Raw genomic sequence first — 22,802 nt, forward strand, 5'->3', positions numbered from 1 at the left:
GTTCTTAGAGAGTACATTCTATAGGTTACTGCCCCAAATTTGGAATAATTACTCATTTGTTTTATAGCTGAATGTGTTCCTATTTTTTAAAATATGTGTATGCTCCCCACCGCTGCCACGAAATCTCCTAATTCTAGTTAATAAATAAGCTTTCTGAAATGCCGTGACTCAAATGGACACACAAACACAATCTGTGTGTAGGGTGAACCCTTGGAAGGTTCACATTTAGTGCTTTTGAGTCTTTTCTCTGTGTCAGTCCTTCACTAACAGTCTTAGGAGTTACTACTCCAACCCCCACTACTTTTCTCTAGGTCTCCAGCTTCCTGCATCCATCTGGCCCCTGGGATTTCTTTATACGGTTGGACCCAGAAAAAGAAAATGAGATTTCTCTCACACTTCCAACCCAGAACCAACTCAGGGAACCTCACAAGGCTGCCACGGCCTAAGCCTTCTCAGACTCAGTGGGTCAACACAGGCAAAGAAGTGACAGGAAAAAAGAGATTTCATCTCTCGCCAACAAAGAGGTGAAGTTTGAGGGATTTTTCAAAGAAGCTGTCAGTTCCCCTTGGTAGTCTGACTTACCCTTTGGGAGATGTGACCCAGGGGTTGGGGTACAGCAGCATAAATACAGTTGGTTTGATGGTCCCCAGCATCGGAGAAACTGAGAAGGGAAAGACAGGTTTACTCTAGACAATGACAAGTGTCTGTTCTGTTCGTAAAGAAAGAAAATTCTGCCAAGCAAAGGAGAAAGTTGTTTGATGTACTGTTTAAATAAACCTGTCACTACCTGACATGAGTTTGCAAACATTTTTGAAAAATGGAGGCTTTTTTTTCAACTAATGGAGCCCCTAAGTATAAAACAGTTGGAGGGGTTGCTACTCTGGTGGGCCTCTTGACCCCCAAGACAGCTCTGCAGAACCCCAGGGCTCAGTTTGAAAACTGCTCTGTGGAAAGCCAACTGGGGGAATCCTAAGCATAAAGGTATCTTTTTCTCTGAAATACAAGTTCTCAAACTTTTTTGAGTTAAGGTCACGTGGGACTCTTGTTTAAAATGCAGATTCCTGGATTCCTGGGCCTCAATCCTAGAGACTCACACTCAGGAAGTCTTGGGTGGCGCCTGGAAACCTGTATTTTAACAAGCATCCCATATGATTCTGGTACCGGTAAGAATAAATCATGAAAATACTGCTCTACAAACTTCCTGCTGAGGGCCGTTTCAATGGCTTCATCTTGGTTCCACTTGGTCCCAGTTTATTTTAGGTTCTTAGTTTATGAGTGTCCCATACCATTAAGATAGTTTTTTCTTGCCAAGGGAAACAATATCTTAGTACCTCTTCCATCATCTCCCAGTTTAATTCTCTGTTCGTGTAACTGGCGCACAGCAAACTGGCCTGGCTCTGAGCCCTCTGCTGGGTCCTCTCTGGCTGAGGTTCCCATCAACTTCGTTCTTCTTTGGTTTTGTTTGTTTCCTTGTTTCCTTCTTTCTTTCTTTTTTTCTTTTTCTTTTTCCTTTTTTTAGACAGAGCTCTTTAAACCTTCTCTTCCCCAACAAACAAACCCAAAGTAGAAATTAAATTATTACAGACTGGTTTATTGATGCAAATACAGCTAATCAGTAAGCATATCCATGCTCCTTGCAGGAAGGTATGAGTTCCTCTGAGGGACACAGAGAAATATAAGAACAAATCCAAACAAGTCATATTTTTAAAATAAATAAAGCCCAACAATGAGACACCCATTTGAATGGCAACAATCGAAGACAATACCAGGTGTTGGCAGGGACGTGGAGAAACTGGAACCATCATGTATTACTGATGGGAATGCAAAATGCTGCCACCACTGTTTTGGGAAAACAGTTTGGTTAAATAGTTAAATATAAACTTAGCATATAACCTAGCAAATCTACTCCTAGGAATCTACCCAAGAGAAATGAAAATACATGTCCACACAAAGACTTGTATGTGAATGGTCATAGCAACATTATTCATAACTGTCACAAACAGGAAACAATCCAGATGTCCATCAAGAGATGAATGGATAAACAAAATGCGGTATGTCCATACACTAGAATATTATTTAGCAATTAAAATAAGTGAAATACTGAAATATGCTACAGTATGGATGAACCTCAAAAACATTATACTAAGTGAAAAATGCCAGATACAGAAGGATATATATATATATGTATGTATATGTATGTATATATATATATATATATATATATATATATATACACACACACATATATATAAATGTGTATATATATATATACATATATATATGATTTCATTTATATGCTTCTAGAAAAGGCAAATCTGTAGAGAGACAAAGCAGACCTGTGGTTTCCTGGGGCAACAGATAAGAGCAGGAAATAACTGCAAATGGATTTGAGGAAACCTTTAGGGGATGATAGAGCTTTTCTAAAACTGGATTGTGGAAATAATTGCCCAGCTCTATAAATTTACTAAAATAACTTAATCATACATTAATAATGGGGGGATTTTATGGAATAGTAATTGTACCTCAATAAGGTAGCTAAATATCTTAAATAAAGCATATAGCATAATTAAATAATCGATACTTCCTTTCTGTGCAAAGAAGACACTACAGTCAAAAGTGTGGCCTGTGGATCCTGAGGGTCCCAGAGACATTCTCAGTCCTCAAGGTCATTTTCCTAATAATAACTGAGAAACTATTTTTTTTTTTTTTTGCTGTGTTGACATTTGCTCTGATGGCGCAAAAGCAAGGATAGTAAGACTACTAGTTATCACAAATCAAGGCAGTGCCACCAAACTATCAATAGTCATTGTACTCTCCACCACCAGGCCCTCAGTGGAAGAATGCATTCCATTTTCACTTAAGAATGTCCCTGATAAAGCAGTAAAGATTATTTAATTGTATTATTAAATCTCACACCATGGATGCATATGTTTTTAATAATCTATGTGGTGATATGGGAAATAGGCATAAAGCATTTCTTCCTTATGGATGGATATTCAGACTTGAGTATTTGGCAAACCTTTTCTCAAAGATGAATGAAGAGAACCTATGACTTTAAAGAAACAGTTGGCAGTATCTGTTGCCAGTCATAAAACTCAAACACTAAACCAAAATTAGAATTTTGGAAAACTTTATACTGCCATTTGCTTGACAGCTTTTGTCAAGACTTTTCTGATGAGATTGGTGGTGATTTTAACAAATGTGATTTTTTGCATGTTGTATAGTGAAAAGTGTCAACATTTGGAGAATACAGGTAAAGAGGTCTTGCTACTAAAAAGTTTGAGAACTGCTGGCCTAGTGGCTAAAAGCATGGACTCTGAGGCCATTCTACTTGGGTTCAGATTCCAACACTAAGACTTATTATGTTGTAATCTCAAGTAAGTGTTCACCTCTCTACACCTCAGCTTCCTCATCTATAAAATGGGGATAATAATGGTACCTATCTCAGAGAGGTACTGTGGGCATAAAAATGAGTTCATGTATGCAAATATTTATGTAAATATATTAAAATGAGTTAATGTATGTAAATCACTTAGAATAGTGCCTGACTTACAGTAAGTGCTCAGTGAGTTCTTACTATTGAACTTGGTGAATGGTGATTTGTAAAAATTACATTATAAACATAATGGCTAGAAATCTCTATTTAATTATATGTACTTTTTTTCTCTAAGGGGGCAGTCTGAAGCTGATTTTCCTCCCTTTGCCTCCACCTCACCTTTGATTCTCTTACTTCCTGCCAGTGCAGGAAGTTAGGTGCTGAGGGTGACCTCTTCTCTCCTGAGCAGGAGTGCTCTGCCTATCCACTGTGTTTCTGTTGTTTGGGGGAATTCCTTCTTTTCTTAGCAATCACACAATGTGTTTTTAAGGAAGATTTGGTGAGGCAATGTGATTATGCAGGGCACAGTTTAATACATTGAATATAAACAGAATACCATTCCATGTCATTTGTATCCTTAGAATTAGAAGCTGCTTTCCTGCCTCAGCAATGTTTAAAATTACAACGTATCATTTAAGTTCAACGAGTTTGAGAAAGTATATGACTAGAGAAAAAGTATAAGGTTCTGTCATAGTAAATATGTCCATGTTCAATGCTTAACCCATGTGTATAGCAAGTTAAAGGGAGAACATGACAAATTTGGAGGGAACCTACATCTTCTTCGGTCCTGCAGAGAGACTGCATTTGAGTTACTTTTATATCTAATTGTTAAAAAGAAGTTAATTATTTGCTGACATAATACATTCATTCTACAAATGTTTGATAAGCGCCTGCCATAAAGGGCCAGGCCCCTAAGCCAGGCATTGTAGCCCCGATGGTAAAGAGAGGACATGGGCCCTGCCCTCCTCGAGTTAGTGCATTAGGAATTTCAAATTGCTTTCCCACCTGCTTTGTAAAAACCAAGGTAGTTCATCTGTTGTTCCCTGACTACATAAGCAAAGGGAACAGTATGTATTTTATGCATTTTAAATGTTCATGAAAACGTTGTTTAGTGGAGGGTAAGGAAAGTAAGATAAACTGCAAAAGAACTGTAATGATTCTTTTCCTAGAGGTTCACAAACAAAATTACCCTCTATTTTGGAATACTAATGTTATGCAGATAAGCTTGTGTTTGATGGTAAATAACAAACAGCCAAGGCATATAACTCATTGGAATTTCATTGACGTAAACGGCTTTTGCTGTCCTAGGAGAAATACGAACTCAAAAGAGTTCATTTTGGGAGCATCTCTTTTATGGGCCACACATTCACCCTGCCTGTGGTGAGAATGGTGCGTTGGCCCACGCGAGTTGTTACACCTGTCCCTAGCCTGGATCTTTCATTATTGCCACACCTCCGCGTTTCGAGGTGTGTAAATTTGTTTAGAATAGTCTTTCCTTTCACTTTAGGAGTGTTTTGTGAGCAAATGGTAAAGCACCTTGAATATTTTTTAAAATAATAATGTTTGTAAAAGTACAGAGCAGAAGTATTTTAGGTATTTACTGATATATTGGTATTTTATGATTTGAGAGTTTTTCTTTCCCATGTGGCTGGTTTATTGGGAATAAGAAATCAGATCAGGCTAACAGCCAAAAAAGCGTCTCTTGAATATAGGCTAATATTGAATTTTATTAATTGAATTGAATTTAATCCCAATATTTGTTGTGCGTGGAAAATTGTTATTTTTACTCATGTTCTTGTCCTTGTTACTGACAGGGCCTTGTGCAAACTTTATGTCCCAATAACTACGGTTAACCTGAGCAAGTCAGCAATGGCTGTGATTGTGCCACTGCTGCTCTTCTTAACATTAGAATCTTCTATTCTTTGATTCTCTTACTATTCTCAATAACTTAACCTAAAAATCAAATATTAGTTGCACATAGTCTCCTAAACAGAGTCAGCTGTTATAAAGCGAATTTCTCTCTTCAGGACTATGTTCCCTGTTAAAATATTTGACAGTTCTATCTGGCCTGTGTAACGTCTTTGTAAGGACTTTTGTCCCTGTGAAGTAACCAACTGTGGCAGGTCCCAGACAAATCTAGCATTTCTGTGATGAAAAATCATGCTATTGTTGAATTGCTGATTCTCATCTTGTCTCTTACATGTGTACGTTTATGTGTTTTAGGAAAAAAGTGCCAGTTCCAATGCAAGACTTAAAACGAATAAAGAGATTCCGGGATTTGTTCATCAACCCAGAGCAAAGTAAGTTCTAGATCCTTATTTGTTCTATTGTTCTTAAAGCTAAAAATATTTGCAGGGTGAGTTTCATTTTGCCTACCAGATAATCAAGACTCATTATAAAGCTTCAGTAATTGCAACCAGTGCGGTTTAGTCTAACAGAACAGAGAGTCCCGAAACAGACCCACAATGTATGACAGAGCCGACATTTCAGATCCGTTAGAAGAAAATGAAGGGGGATATCTTTATGACCATGCAGTGGGGAAAATTTTTGACTAAGTCACAAAAGATGCCAATTGTAAGGAAGATGATTAATTATTATGACCGTATTAAAATTAAGAATTTCTGTGTATCAGATATAGTAGGAGAGTAAAAGGCCACAAAATGATGGAATCGTTTACAATACATAAGTAAAATATAGAGAGCTCATGGAAAAACAGGCTGAAAACCTGAATGACCATTTGACTGAAGAGGAAGCATGAGGGTGCCAAAAACAATGTATACACATTTTAAGAAAGGAAAAAACTGTATTAAATTGTAATACTCAATATATACCGATAACAAAAGATGAATACAAGTCATGTGTATACATTTTTTTGGCACCCCCCCCCCCCCAGTATATGTAAAAATGTCACTTCGTACCACAAGGTTAGCAAACATTTAGAAGTCTGACAATACAAAAGATTGGCCAGAATGTGGGACAGACGCACTCTTAACTCCTGCTGGTGGGAATATAAATGGATACAATTACTTTGAAAAATAGTTTGTATTATCTCGTAAAATTGTACCTACTCAGACCTTCCCTGCCTCAGCAACTTCGCTATCAGGTACATATTCTAGAGAAACCCTTGAACATGCGTGCCAGCACAAATACCCATGGCAGCATTGTTTTTGTGAGCTCTTAAAGGTAAAACCCGAATGCCCATCAAAAATATAATGGCTAACAAAAATGTGGCATAGTCTTAGGATGAGAAGAGTACATATCTGTGGAAATGACTGATCTATAGCTACATATATGACGATGGAGGAATCTCATGAATGTAAGGCTGGAGCAGAATCTGCCTATATATAGTTTCCTTCATATAAAGTTCAAAAACAGGCCGAACTTAGCAATAGATATGTATGTAGAAGAACAATAAAGACAAACAAGAAAATGAAAAGGCATTAAGCATAGAAGAACAGTTCTTTCTGACTGGATGGAAGACAGTAGGACCATGGGTTCTGTTTCTTTATCTGAGTGGTGATTACATGGGTGTCCCTTTACTTACTATTATTTAAAAATGTACCAATAACCTTACATGTTTTCTTTTCTATGTGTTATGTATTTCACAATTAAATAGTTAAAGAGAACAATGAGTAGTTTTCTAGATTGTTCTAGAACTGAAAATACCTTGGTGATAAAACTCACTTGGTGTGACTTTGAAGGTACCTCCCTTTCCTTCAAAGAGGCTCTGTTATCTCAGAGGCTACAAATCTTTTTAGTGGGGTTCCCCCTAAATATGAACAAATTCTCTCTGGGGGTCCTGATCACGCTAGTACATTTGACACAGTCACCCCCACCCTAAAATAAATTTGACCATTACATATATGTAATAGTTGCCCCACAAGTTAAAATCATAAGCATAAGAAGTTGTGACCCTCGTTCCTCCCAGAAAATTGAGACAGAAATAACCTGATCCGTAATCAGTTTGACCTGGCTCAGTGTTTGGAATTACTGTAGCCATGGCTACCATGATATGGCAATTAAGACTCTTCAGGGGGTGGTGAATGAGCTCGGGCTTCATTTTTTTAATATAAAAAAAAAAAAAAACTAGACACGTTAAAATCCACTTATCATTTTCAATGTCAGTATAATGGCCCAAGTGATTTTTGCAGCCTTAGGTAAATGCTATGCTGCAATCACAACCTCCCTGGTCCACTTCACTGGCAATCACTTTGATCTACACTAACTTTATCTGCCTTTAGGGATCCCAGATATATGATGACAGAACCAAATATCTTTTCAGCCAAGACGTCTGAATATGTGCTATTTTTCAATGTTTCCGTTATCTACGAATTCTAAGAAGAGCCTGGATTAGAGAGGTTTTCCTTTTTCCTTTAGAGCGAATACGTATTTAACTTGGACGCACTGAAACAACACACTTTGCAAACTGGCATCGGCTGAAGCTCTCAGAGAAGTTGATTAAATTGGCGTATGTGTTTACATTAAAATTATGAAGAAAATCCTCTGTTTTCTACACAGCAGCATGCCTGTGTGTGTGTGTGTGTGTGTGTGTGTGTGTGTGTGTGTGTGTATTTTAAATTATGAGTCAGAATGTTGGGTCCCTGGAATTCAACTAAGAAATCTTTCTGGAGGGCCAAGACTCGAGGTTTACTTTTCCTACTTGCTGACGTATTTATTATGTAGTTGTATAAAATAAGATAATGAGGGTTTTTTTTCCCCATGAGTGGAAGGACAATCTCATACCAGACAATAGCTGACTTATTAATACTGTGTTTCCCCAAAAATAAGATCTAGCCGGACCATCAGCGTCTTTGGAGCAAAAATTAATTTAAGACCCGTTCTTATTTGACTATAATGTAAGACCCGGTATAATATAATATAGTATAGTATAATATAATATAATATAATATAATATAATATAATATAATATAATAATATAATGAATATAATACAATACCGGGTCTTATATTAATTTTTGCTCCAAAAGGTGCACTAGAGCCAATGGTCCAGCTAGGTCTTATTTTCGGGGAAACACGGTAATGGTCCTCACCTTGGATGCAACACATAGAACACATTCTTACTGACTTTGTGGTCTCAGGAGAATGTCCTAATGTCTTTGAGCTTCAGTTTCCTCAGAGAAGAAAGGAGGTGAGCACCCCATCTTAGAGGACTGGAGAGTCAACAAAATAATGTATGCCAGTGCTTCTCACAGTGCCTGGCACTTGGTAAGAACATCTTAATAATTAGAAACCATCCAAATGCCCTTTAACAGGAAATTGGGTAAATGTACTACACTATATTCACACAACGGAATATTAAAGTTAATATTAAATGAGTTCACTTGAAGTTAATATTTAAATTAGTGAAAACGAATGTGCTACAGCAATTCCCAGTGCTGGGTGGATCCTAGCAATAGAAGAAATGAGTAAGCCCCGAAAGATTACATAGAGCATGATGCACTCTTTGGAAAAAAAAAAAAAGTGAAAAACAACTAAAATAAATCAGATGCCTGGGTGGGGAGGTAAGTGAGCTCTAGGTTGTTGTCCAGGTCCCAGCTTTTGGTTTTTGTTTTGGTGTTATGGTTGCTTATTACACTATTTTTGAAAAACAAAAGCATTAACGAACAAAATAAAAGTGTGCCATGCGTGAACCACTAGCAAGGGAGTGTCATGATGTGAAGATTAGAACTAACCCACTTCCCTGAGGTCCAGTTGAAAAAGAACGATGATAATCAGGAAGAAATACCTGTGTTCAGGCCGAGATTTGCCAGGAACCCACTGAGTAATTCGAATTTCATGTTTGCAGGTGAACTCTTAAGGAAGGACGACCTTGCCCTCTCATACTTTTGTGGCTTCAGTTTTTATTATTTGGAAAAAATTTTTTTAAGTCACTAAACATGAAAGCTCTTCAAGCTCATTTTATCTACCTTACCTTCATTAGCTTACTTGTCATTAAGATTCCATCGTGTGATTATCCCTAGTGTCATGGAGCTGAGACATCGCAGAAAGAGCCTTTGCCAGCTCAGGGTTAACTCACAAAAGCTTTGCCACGCCAACTGGGGGCCACAGGAAGTGCTCCAGGGGAGGGCACTGGGTTTTCCAAGGTTGAGTTGTAATTATTAGAGAGAAACAGGAATTACTGAAATTGTTAAGATTTATCAGTGACATTAGGCACCAACATACAGGCTTTAATAAAAGATTTTTAGATCTAATTAATCTTAGCATCGAGTATTTATACTTCATAAGCAAAATCATAAGCGACTCAATTATTCCTTTCTAATGTCTTTGAGAGAGAAAGCGAGTCTGCTTTTCCTCCTCCTTAATCCCCACTCACAATCATCAAATTGTGCATCAGAAAAGCATTTAAGGACTGAGAGTCATTACCTAGGGACTGTTCCTCACAGTGCAGTTTATATTCTTGAACTTAAACTAGTATTAACGCCACTCTGTTGAGAAGAGGGCATCCACATTTATCTAGGTGGGAGTTAGAGGATATCGGGTAATTTATTTCCTCAGAGTAAAAATTCTGTTTCTGCTCCTGTTGGAGAGATTTCAGGGCTTCTCTTTGAAACAAATCTATGGAGAACAGCCAAGTAAGCGTCATGATTTCAGGTACACCATACCTAAGGTGATACCCAGGTAACAGGGACCTCGTGTGGGCATTCGTTCCATCTGGCAGTGTCTGCCATGCTCCCAGGGATACTGGAGTTTATCTGAAAGAGCTCATTTAGTGCATCTGGATCTGATAAGAAATCAAGTCACCCTTCCATTCCGTCTTCTGTCTAACACAGTCTACGTGCTGTGTTTCAGGATAGCAAGATAGTGAAGCAGGCTGGTGGGTGACTCTTCTTGGTAGGTTTTTAAATGAGCCAAAGGCAGGCAGGGAATGTTCAAACGCTGTTAGATGAAGAAAGATTTCTCTATCAGAGGGTATGGTCATAGAGATGTACCCGATTGAAGGCCGGTTGCCTATGTTGGGTTAGAATTATTTCTCAAAGGGCACATGAGAAAATGAAAATGGTAGTTTATTTCCGGACCATTGTACCCTCTACCCCAGAGTAAGGTTAATATTCAGTTCAGGATTCAGGTGGGGTTGAAAATACACTGATTCGGTTTGTCTAATTACTTCTGGGTTGGGTGGGTTTTGTTCAGTTTGTTTTGATTAAGGGATATATATATAATTTTTTAATGGTTAGGAAAGATGTCGTAAAACTACTCAAAACTGAAACCATTGAGGTTTTGGTTCTCGCTTTAGCATATATGCATCCTGAGGTGACCTCCATCACCTTGGGTCTCAAGCTCCTGATACGAACACCTGAGCTTGGGCATTCTTGATCACTGGGGTGGCAGACACATTTGCAGAGTTGCTTTTACTTAAGGCTTTTACTTAAGAACCTCAGAGACCAGCCTGCTGGTTTTATAGATGAGGAGTCAGAAGCCTGTACTTTCCCCCTGCTAACACAGTGTGCTGCCTCTGAGGGGTCACAAACGACATTCATTTAAATGGAAATCACTTGGTCAATTAAATATCTGTTGCCCTCCTGTTATATGCAAGGCAATATATGCTAAAACCTCTAACCCAAACATTTCCACATTGAACATCAAATCCTAAAAATGCCATTTTTATGTGTTCTCTTAGAATTTCCTAGAAACAGACAGCTGACTAGCTAACCATACGTGTATGTATGAGTATGTATAATCTTCATGACTTTCGTATTGGGACCCTGAGCTGTCTGGCAACCTTATCTGCTGAGGGTTTGGCCAGGAACAGGAAGGATGCCCAAAGAGTGGGTGCCAGAATATTCATATTTCCCACTCACAAGAAACCCCCAAGCTCGGCCTTGGAACCTGACCACATAACTTCAGGCACAACTCGACCAAACTTGCCTGTGCTGTTTCCAAGCACGGAGTAGAAGCAGCAGCTGGAAAGGAAACCGCAGGAGGACGAATACCTCCTCTGAGGAGAAGAAATGAGAGAAAGAGCTCAAAAGCAGGCAAAGAACAAAAGCCTGAAGTTCTGGGCCATTTTGCTTCAGAGGGGCCAGCTCTACCCATCATAGAGTGTGTGTGTGTGTGGGGGGGGGAGGGGGTGTCCCAGAAGATTATTGTGCTTTAAGATCATGGAAGTGCCCACTAGCTATTAAGGAGAAAATTAAGTAATGCCTGTGATAGATCCTCTATTAAAAGAGTGTACAGCTTAGCAGACTTGCATCCAAAGTGGCTCTAATGAAAAGTGTTTGGCGCTTTAAAGAAGTGAAAACATGAGGAATCTGGGGAAACTCAGCTGTGCGTACTGGCTTTCCTGTCCAGCCAGAGACAGGAGACTGTTTAATATATTCTCATTATCCCAGAGTCGGCCCCGCCTTTCAAACTTGCAATAAGACAGGGCTTGTTTCTGAAATAGGGCATTTACTTAATTTCAATGATCGTATAAAGGACAGCAAAAGTTACGTGATATTTGTGCTTTGTAACAGTGAAAGTTGCTGGTCAGATATTTTTCATGGTTTTCCTTTTACATCAGAGCTGATGCCACTGTGCTCCCAGATTTAAAATCTCGGTTTACACACAGGGGAACACCTCCTTGGAGCCTCATTATCTGTCATGTGAGGGTTTGGGGTCACTCGTGCCCACTTTGCTCACCACACCTAGACTGGAAGGGAAGAAGCTGTTCCGCAGCCACTCCCCTACCCACCCCCAGCCAACACAACCAGCAGGCACTAGCAGTAAGTGAAAGAAACACTGTGCAATGTGTCTCTCACCCCAGCATCCGGAACCTCCTTGGAACACCCACAACTGCTAATATCTGCTAAGTAGAAACGACAGTCACTGAAACCTTATTGCCATCGAGGTCCTCTCTTCCCCACGCCTTTTCCATCTGTGATTCTTCTCTGCTCCCCTTACCTTCTATGCACTGTGTGCATTTCACTAAGTATGCTGTCAAGTGACACAGGACAAGCAAGCACACAGGACAAGTGCTCTTCGAACCTGCTTCCTGACTTAGTCCCACATTTCAGTGGGATTTCAGTCCCAGAGAGATACATGTGCTGTCGCCAATAGAGAAGGTGTTCGGGGGCCAGTGTCAAGCGCTGAGCTCATTGGCTGCCAGCCCACCCCTAGACAGTCAGCTGAAAGCGTGTTGGTGCTGACAACCTCTGTAAAGTGCACCTTTCAGTATAATAACTAGGACATATTTTCTTCTTTACAGTTACACACAGGGTTGAAATATGCCATGTGCTACTTGCCTATGCTTTTTTTTTCCAATCACAAATGTGTATCTGAAGAAAAAAATTTGGCATGCCCCTCCCAGTACTGTCTCTATAAATAACATGAACACTGAAAGAAAATTGTATTCCTTAAATTATAGGTACTGATAGAGTATTATGAAATGCATTTGTAGGATTACTGTAATAACATTTATCTTTACTATAACTTCAGAGTATTTCAGTGGAAAAGTGCAATAAATAAATGTCTGCCCCAAAGTGTAGAGACTCAGCATTTTTCTTGAGGGAGCCAGGTTTAAGCAAAAAACTGAAATGTGCACTTAACTTCTCTCTGTTTTTCAGCATGCACACCTCTGAGAGCCAACAAGAATTCTTCAGGATGCTGGATGAAAAAATTGAAAAGGTAAGAAGTAAAAGATAAGTATGTAGTTCTAGGGAAATATGCTAACTGCCTCATGAGTTAGGGTACCAATATTCTGATTTCTGTTACAAAGCTGTTCTTGTAAGGGGATGAGAGAGGGTTAAAACCAAAGTGCCCCCCCACACACACACACAAATGTGGTTCTGAGACTATTTAATGTGTAATAAACTTCCCAGATCCTGTACTACCGTTGATCATTAACTGACGTGTGTAGAGCCAGGTAGAGACTAGTAAGAGGCTTTGTCTAGAGATAGTGTTGCTATGACTCTGTGTTATCTGCAGTTGAAGCCCTGCTCTGACCTCAGACCACAAGCAAGAGGGTACCTGCCAAAACTTACCGATTACCTACTATATGCCTGACCCACCTCTGGAGTGTTTTACAAATATCACCTATGTGTTGCCATCAATGCCTGCCTCAGGGTAATGGCTGCAAGACATGTGTTATCTGCATTTTACAGACAAGGAAACTGAGGCTCAGAATGCTTGAGTGACTTACCCAGGTTTGCGAGGATAATTATAATAATTATTATTATTATAATTATTATTTCATTATTCCCCATCTCTGTGGTTCCACAGGGGAGTCCTCAAGTTGCTTCTCTAGGAATGTGTGGGTTTTTTTACATTGACAGTAAGCTACAGAGTTGATCCGTGTGGAAATCGAACTTAGGATCTCAGAGGGCCATATGCTAATCAACTGAATGAAGTATAAACTGTGGTAATAATGACAGGCTTACATACTTGTAGGATTTAAATTCATCACTGCAGAGGGGTGCATTTTAACTATTAAAGTTATAAATCTGAGTATTATCATTTGAAAGCTGTATTCTGAAGAAAAGTGAAATCGTAAATTCGGAACATATCACCACTATGGTTAAGGCATCGCAGGCCAATTTTACCTTTGAAAATTTTTGCTTTAATTTTTATTTCTTTTAAACTTTTTGTGGTCCTTTTATCTGAGCATTGCTTCATGAATTTCTAAGTTATGATATATGTCACTCAATGGAAGATAATAAAGTCTTAAATTCATCAGTATTTCAGCAGCAGACCCCACTCTAAGATGAACCCCATAAAAGAATAATGGTATAATCTTCTAATGCACCATTAAAAGACCAGCTAATACTACCAGAGTGAAAAACAGAAATGGTAATTAATTAAAATGGTAGTTTCATCTATGGTGCTCCCTGACTATGCATAAATACTCATTTGGAAGTGTAATTTTTTATTTTTAGTGAAATTTTGGCTTATGCATGACTTTTTAGATGGAAAATTTAATCCAGGAGTAATTAACCAAGTTTCACATATTGGTTCAAAAGCTGTTCAACTTGCTGAAATATTTTGTTTTAGTACAGAGAAGCATAAAAAGAAATATTTTGTTCCCACTGTATTGGTGAAGATCTTTTCTTTCTCGGTTTATTTGGCTTTTTTTTCCCCGCTGCTAGCTTTTTGGCAACAAAAAGATCTGCTTAGTAGAGGTAGTCTGTAAAAATTGGAACCTGAATTTTAAATGATCTTTTAAACAACATTTACAAACTCTGACAAGGCATTTAAAATTATCTACCTCCTTTGCTGTGTGTTTCCATAATTGAAATTCTGCCTGTTTTTACTCAAAATTGAAATGCATTGTTCCCATCTGAAATTCGACTTCCTGTTTTCCTTTTGTATCTAAAGTATAGATTATGATGTGTTTAGCACAACAAAAGCAAAATTTGTAACTTGATCATTTATTATATGGGAACTTCCCTGGATAAAGGAGCATTTGTAGATTCAACATAAATCGTGCCCCTACTATTGAATACATTTCTACTCAAAGAAGAGCTATTGTTTAATCTGTGACATTCTCCCAGTTAACAGATTTCTAGAGGAATTTTCTATCCTCTCTGAACCAAGCTTTTCTGCTGCTTCTATCTTATTGAAAGTTCCTCCTTCGGAATATAGTAAATATGCTATCCTATGCATTACTTAAATGTTCAATCTCCAAAAATTAAAATGTTCCTTCTTAACATACGTGTTTGGCTTGATGCAGTCTTCGTCACAGTTTATAGAACCCAAATTGGAAGCTGGACTCTTACAAATTATTTTCCTGACTTTTTAGTGTAGCTGATATTTCTTTGGTCCAAGCAAGCATGAGGACCACCATAGATGCGACTCAAATCTATTCTTTAAGTTTTATAGGGTTGATTGAAAAAAATGATTAAACTCAGAGTGCCATGTTAAAAATTGGAGTCCCTCTGAGAGGCCCTAAGTTTTGAGATCTAATCTGTCTCAGAAATGTCCAGGAATTCCTTTTTTCTTCCTTAAATTGATATGAAGCAAAATTGACTGAACCCGTGGAGATTGAAACATGCCATTCGTTGATTCGTCCTTTGTATTTACTGAATGTCTATTACCTCTTAACTCTCCTCTGGATCCCAAAAGAAATCTCTGCTCTGTCTCTCTCAAGACAGATCTAAAAAATAAAATAAAACTTCAAACAATAGATATAAAAGTGCCATTAGCATAAAGAAACTAGGACTTTTCGATGGTTAAATATTTATAGTGAAACTTAATTTGGGCTTCAGTACATGAATTCAGAGATCGTCACTGTGCTAAGCGACAGTTAACCTTTGCACCACAAACAGACCCACGGTTTTCTCAGAAATAAACAGTGGCACAGAAAAGCAGGTAGCAAAAATGCATTGAAAAGCTTTTATCTAGCACTTACTGAGTACCAGACATGATGCTAGCTACTCAGAATAGAAAAATCGATAGGAAACATGGGATACAAAATAGGTAAGGAACAGTCCCTTGGCTGAGGTGTTCGATTTTAAAAGTGAATTTCTTTAAAAATGTAATTGTTTTACTGATGGAGGAGTCGTTCATCTATCCCCCACCCTCCCTCCGTTGTCACTGTGAGTCAGATTCTTCTGTATTGGACACAAGTTTTGGCTGGGTCAGGTGCGAAACTTGGAGTCCCTTAACCAGGCAGCGGGGACACAGCTTCTTGGACACTTGGTACCATGTCACTGTGCTGGTGTGTGCAAGGCCAGGACACGGGGCTGCCTCTGGAGATGACCAGGGGGCAGCTTTGGTCAGATCAACAAGAATTCAAAAGAGCTTTATTTTTTTTTCCAGTATTTTTTTTTATTAGTTTCAGGTGTACAAAGCAGTGTAATAATTGGACATTTACACCCCTCACAAAGTGATAACCCCCCACCATCTACTACCCCTCTGACATCGTATAGAGCAGTTACAATTCCATTGACTCTATTCCCTATGCTATATAACCTCTGTTTCATTGGCATTTGTTTTGTTCTTTTGGAGAGTAAAAATCCTGTGAAACAATGGAAGTGTCCCCTTTATTTTTACCTCGTTTTTTTATCAAGATACCTAATGCTGTTCCATTGGAATCTGTAGTTGTGCCCGACACTTCATAGGCCCCTGAACCTTATGGGAAGGGGTCATATTTGACGAATTTTGCAGCTTAAAAAAAAAATGAGTTTACTCCAGAGCAAGGTAATGATTTTAAACTCTGTAGTTAGAGGAGAACGAAGCTATCTAGATTATTAAAACTTGGCACCACGGAGCAGTTTCTGAATATAGTACCAAATACAGATCACTTCTAATTGTAAGATATGCTTTCTACTACTTTCTACTATATGCTTGAGTTTATTTTGTAAGAAGCAGAAAAGGTAAGCACACTTTTAAAGTACCTGTAATATTAGTATCTTCTCCAGGCAAAAACAGGGATTTAAAATGTCTAGCCACTATGCTGTACACCTGAAACTAATATAAAATAATAGTGACTATCAAATATAATTTAAACTTTTTTTATTTTTTTAAAGGAAAAATTAAGCAGGGACTTATACTTTGCTCTATGGGGACGTAAGAACAGCTGGCGACTAAGGAGCCTTTTGCCCTCTCAAAAACAACCCTGAATAGTAAATAAAGAAGATTTCAGTACAATGTCGTTTGTATCTGGTTAGTTTTTCTCATGCAAGACTTCTTAAGGTTTATTGGGCCATGGGTGTCTTCTTGGAATCTTATAAATGTTATACAGATCTTTCTGTATAAAAATGCACGTGATATCGTATACAAGAAATTCTTAAGTAAAATGTACGAGTTTTATAATTCTCTGGAGCCACCTGTCCTTGGGCCCCAGGCAAAGAACTTGTGGATTTCTTTAAGACGCATTTTCATTAATGTGTTTCCTTCAGATCTAGGGCCCAGGTGACCCAAGCCTTGCCAGAGACCGTATCCATATATATCTCTGATTTTAAAGAGGATTGGGAAACTGAGGGGAGAGAACTCCGTGCAAACCCCTTCTCCCTCCTTCCTTCCCTTTCTTCTTCTCCCCAAAAACTTCATGGTACTTCACACCTGAGAGTGAGCTCAGCTTGCCTACTGTCTCATCTCATGTATCCCTGCATGACTTTGAGACTTCGCCTGTTAACTGGAATTACTCAGTGTGACATTTTGAAGAAACGTCTGAGAAAGAGCAGCGTGTGGATTGAATTCAGCTGGTTTTAAAAGATGTTGATCGGGAGACCTCTGCGTCTACTGAAAAATCGTTTACATTTAGAGAATGTTTGGGTTCCCGAAGTGGCCCGAATCCCTTGGCGCCAGAATTCACCTTGTTAGTGAGAAAGCACTCGGTAAGCCTGCACTTACAAATTTATTTCAAGGGCTCCTTCTCTTAACACTCCATCAGATCAGCCTGAATCCACCTTATGAATCAGGGTGTCAGAGACCAGAAGGTGTTTGCTTTTCGCCTGGTGAAGAGCGTGACTCGTGTGTCAGGTTTGGTTCTACACAGAAACGATTCCTGTAGTAGACGGCTGACCGTCAGAGCTGCTATAGAATCAAATGTAATGTTTGGCAGACGTAGCTGATGATAAGCTTTACTTTCTGCTGATGTATGTAAAGGCCTCCTCAGTGCATGCTAGTGATGAGAAAACGTGGGACTGTTGTATCAGACCCTAAAGAATGTCCCATGACCTGCCTCATGTGCACAGAGGAAGTCATGGCATGTCCCTCCCACCCAGTTTGTCACTTTCAGTAACAACTGAGGTCCTCAACACTGGCGGAGAGTTGCTCTTGCTGACATGTGTATTTGGGAAGTGGGCTGGGCTGCCAATATCATCCCATTAAGCTAGTTGTTGCTCCATGGTAAACATAGTGTGGTCTTGCTTTTGATGATAACCCAACCCTTCCTTGCGTCTCCTTTCCCGTCATCCTTTCCTGCCTTGCCTCCTCTCCTGTGTGTACCTTTTCTCATCTGCCAGCCGAATGAAAGCTGTAGACAGGGTAAGGATGTGACTCAGTCCTGTTTTTTCTCCTTACTACCTAGGTTTATGCCATGACTTCTTAATAGCCGTGATGTTGACACTGGTGTAGGAACCACTGGTGAAGTGGGTGCACACCTTCGCTACCTCACCTATTGCTGGTAGCTATGTAGCATTCCCACGTAGCTGATAGCAGTAGGTGATGCAGACAAGGAAAAGAAAGCACGCATCAGGCCTAAAAGAAATGCAACCCATTCAGTCTCTGCTCACGTCCTTTTCCCCGGAGGGCTTGCTTTCCAGAGAATCCTTGAGGTTCTTTCAGTCTGGCTCTTTAGAGAACAGCAGAGGTGCATTCAGGTTCTGGAACAATGTAGTGCCCAGATGCAACAAGAACCATGCCACGTGTATGAATGAAGTGTGGCGGACAGTGCCCTGAACGCCATAGCAGTGTATGGCACAAACTGAATTTTGCCGTGGGTGCAAGTGCTTGGATCAGGGAAGGCAACCCAAGGCACCACCCCAAGAGATACAGTGATGTCCATGTGTGTCATTCCCTTGACGGGTTCCCATTCTGCTTCTCCCCATCCTCTTCTTGGGCTTTCCTTTTCCCTTCTTCCCTACGTCCTTTGTGTGTGGCAGCCTCGGGCATTGTTTTAATCCTACAGAGAGTGCAGGGGCGGGGGATAGAGAGGGTGCCAACCTCCGTAAGGGCTGCTTTATTATTTACGACTCTTCAGAAGGACTCAAAGCATTGAGCAGACAGCTCCCTCAGGCTACGAATGAGGTTTCATTTATCTTTGTGTCCCCAGAACCTGGGACAGAACGGTTGCTTAATAAATGTGTTGAATGAGTGAATGATGCAAATAAGACCACTGGGCTTAGCAGGAACCAAAGCACACAAAGTAAGGGCATGTGGTCGGCCAGACTCCTCTAGGAGAGGTGCTCGGCGTGCTAGAAGGTGCTCCTGCTGAAGGGCAGCCCAGCAGGTACATAGCAGGTGCAAGACCAAGAAAGCGGAGCGAGAGAGTCAGGGAGAGAGGCAGCACGGAGCAAGAGAGAAAGCCTGTGTTTCCCACCGGGGCCACGTCCAAGGACCTGCTCCAGGAGAAGCTGGGTGACCCCAGGATAATTGGTTCACCTTTCTGGTCCTCAGTTTCCTCACCAAAAAATGGGGATAGTAATACTAAGCTGTCTAAGAAATTCAAGAAAGTTTATGTGGAGTCTCTAGTAGAGGGTTTGCCATGTTGTACATGCCTTGTAATTGGTAGCTTTTCTTTTGGTTGAAGTTGCCTATAGCTGTATCCTCAAGGCCATTTGTAAAGATTTGGGGAAAGTTGGGAGCGGGAAACTCAAAGTGCAGAACTTACCAGTTTGATATAGAGACACTGCACATATACACACACACACACACACACACACACACACACGTGCATGCACACATTAGTGTGGTATGGTTTTACATGACATATTTATAAATGGCATCTGTTGCATATTTAAACATTGATGTACACATAAAGTACAGTTTATTTGATGTAGTATGAATGCGATATGAATATTGAAGTATCAAAAATGAGCTAAAGGACACATACCAAACCCATGAACAGTGTTAAGCCTGGGATGCAGGAAGGGAGATGGGGCTGAGATGCAAGTTTCATTTCTTAGGGGGGAGGGTGGTAGCTAGAAGCCAGTGTTACAACATATCACTACTTCTTATGTCTGAGGAATGGAAATACAGTGTTTGTTACACTCTTTATACTTTTCTGTAGCTTTTAAATTTCTCAAAATTAAAAGAAGTTGATGAACACAGGAATATGTTTGCGACAAAATGTCAAGCGGAAAGAAGCAGATTACCCAGGGGTCACTGGCCTTGCTCACACCTTCTGCTGCATCCCAGTGTGTGAGGTTCAGTGGAAGGAAACCGTCGGGATGGACTGATGTACAGGCACTAAGCCATGTTCTAAGTCCCTGAAACTCTCCTCTTTCAGATTTCATTGGAAATCACTCCTATTTTTAGGGCTCTATTGTCATGGCCATAGATGCAGTGGACCCTTGTTAACTGCTGTTCTTTTTTGGCCAGTTGGCCAAATGTGTGACCACCCTTCATTTACCAGAGCTTCATAACCCATTGGGCTGATAGTCACCACAGACTAGTCAGCTCTGCTTGTCCCAGCCTCTCCTGTGTCCTCTGGGCCTCCCTCGGTTGTCATCCTCCCCACGTGCTGATTCCCAGGAAACGTGTTAGGTTCCCCAGGCCAGTGGAAACCTCAGGTTCCATGATGAACTGGCTAGTTCACTGTTTTCTCTGTGGGCAGGGACCTCCCGTCAGCGGCAGCTAAAAGCCTGGCTAAATGCACTGCTTCCTATTCTGAAAGCAAAGAGAAAGAAAAGTAAGCACTGTGACCCAGCAATGTCACTCCTCTGTATGGGAAGAAAAGAAACCCACTTTTCACACTCTCTCCTCACTCGCCTGCTAGTGGTGCAGGAAGAGGGGCAAACCGGACGTCCTCCACTCTCTCCACCTGTGACAGGGTGTGGCGGTTACCATCCACAGAGCCTCGGTGGGAGGGGAGGCGTTGGGAGAGTCTGCTGGGTTTTCTAATCAAGGAAACTGATTCTCATCTGACTTTCTGACTATCTTGAGTTAAAAGCTGTAAGGAAAGGAGGTATGTGCTTAGTCTCCCCAAACCTCCAACCATGTTCAATATAAATTCTAGGGTATAAGCAGTCAGTTCAGAACAAAGAGCTCAAACGAGTTTGTCTAGAAGGCACATCTATGTCAACAGGCATATGGGTTAAAATCCCAGACTTGCTAAAGCCATCAATCAAAATCACTGTCCTAAAGGAAGTGAATCCTGGAGAAGACCCATGAGGCTCTAGTCTACCAAGTGGGTTGTCCTGGCTTGGAAGTGAGGGAGTGGTATTTAAATCTGAACTTTGACACCTGAGAATAGACTAATTAAGACATCTTTTTGAATTAAGCCCATCAAATGGTCTGGAACAATAATTTTGTGGAACAATAATTCCACAAAAAAATGTATGGGATATCTATTACCATTACAGTAGTACCTCAGTTTTTGAATGTCTCCGTTGACGAACATTTCGGTTTACGAACGCCATAAATTTTATGGATCTATGGTATCATTAGATAGTAAAATTCATGCTAAATTTGCAGTTTTAGGGGTTGATTTTAAAGGTCTGGAATGGATTATCCATTTTGCATTACTTTCTATGGGGAAACTGTGCCTCGGTTTTCGAACGTTTCAGAACTCGAACTATCTTCCAAAACGGATTATGTTCAAAAACCGAGGTACCACTGTATAAGGAATCAGTTACAACAGGGAAAAATTTTATAAGATAATGTTAAGTGAATGAAGCCAAATAAAAAAATTGCATCTATCATAGGATTGAAACTATATTAAAATGACATATATATGTGGACAGAGATTTACACGAAACTTGAACACTCTTTGATTATTAAGAAGATGTGGTTGTCAGAAAAAATTTTTTTAATTTAATTTTTATTTTGATTGATGGCTTTCTTGTTTGTACAATAAGAACAATTTTATAAAATGGCATTTTGGAGGAGAACTCTGGTCTCTTGAAGTGGAAATTATCTCAGCTGTTTGAGCTCTTGGGAAGAGGGCCAAACCCTTGATAGTGTTAGCTTCCCAACGCTCTGATGGGAATTCAATTCTCTATGACAGGGTGGGGCACACTACAGCCCATTGGGCCAAATCTGGCCCATCAGACAAGAATGGTTTTCACATGTTTAAATGGTTGGAGAAAACAAAAAGCAGAATAATATAGTCTGACATGTGAAAAATTATGTGAAATTCCAAATTCAATGTCAACAAATAAAGTTTTATTGGAACACAGCCGAACTTGTTTTGTGCTTTCACTTTTATCTGTGGCTGCCTTCATGCTTAAAATGGCAGAGTTGAGTTGCAACAGAGACCATATTGGAATGCAAAGCCTAAAAGATGTGCTGTTGGGCCCTTCGCAGAGAAATTTGCCAACTTCTGCTGTAGGACCTCAGTTGAATGTGACCTAGAGATGTGGACATCCCATGTTTTTACCCTTACTTTTCTTTATCCTCTGTCCCATTCACCTCCTCATGGGGAAGGAGTATATTTTAAGTGAGGGCCAACATCAGATAAAACTTGAGAGACAGGTGTTTTAAAGCTTCGAAAATATCCTCCTTTTGTTGGTAGAATGAGGATTTGGGTGTAAGAAACATTTCATGGTAGGGGGCAGTTAAAGCTGTTGAGTTAATACTTATTTCTTGGAAATGGGAAGCCTAATATACTGGGCTTGCTACCACGGCTGTTGGTATCAGGGTGATCATTTCCTATATACGGTCAAAGAAACAGTCAGAGGCTGTCACACTCCTCCTGCTGCTCATTACAAAGGAGATCTTTTTCCAACTGAAATAATAACGTGTGGGCCTAATTAAAATAAAGCTCATTAGACAGGAGACAGCCATTAATGTCCCAACTGATTTTTCTAATGAAGTAAGACTTTAAC

The 22,802-nt window shown here is 39.8% G+C and overlaps 1 protein-coding gene across 1 annotated transcript in view; it reads left to right on the forward strand.

Moving 5' to 3' along the window:
* The window catches only part of LG17H1orf21 (linkage group 17 C1orf21 homolog), a 194,033-nt gene that overhangs the window by 164,006 nt on the left and 7,225 nt on the right, over positions 1–22,802 (forward strand). Inside the window, exons 4-5 of the mRNA XM_019738074.2 lie at positions 5,600–5,676; positions 12,939–12,999. Of these exons, the coding sequence (XP_019593633.1) occupies positions 5,600–5,676; positions 12,939–12,999 (138 nt within the window). The remainder of the gene's footprint in view (positions 1–5,599; positions 5,677–12,938; positions 13,000–22,802) is intronic.

This window comes from Rhinolophus sinicus, linkage group LG17 (genome assembly GCF_036562045.2).
Source record: "Rhinolophus sinicus isolate RSC01 linkage group LG17, ASM3656204v1, whole genome shotgun sequence".
Lineage (NCBI taxonomy): Eukaryota > Metazoa > Chordata > Mammalia > Chiroptera > Rhinolophidae > Rhinolophus > Rhinolophus sinicus.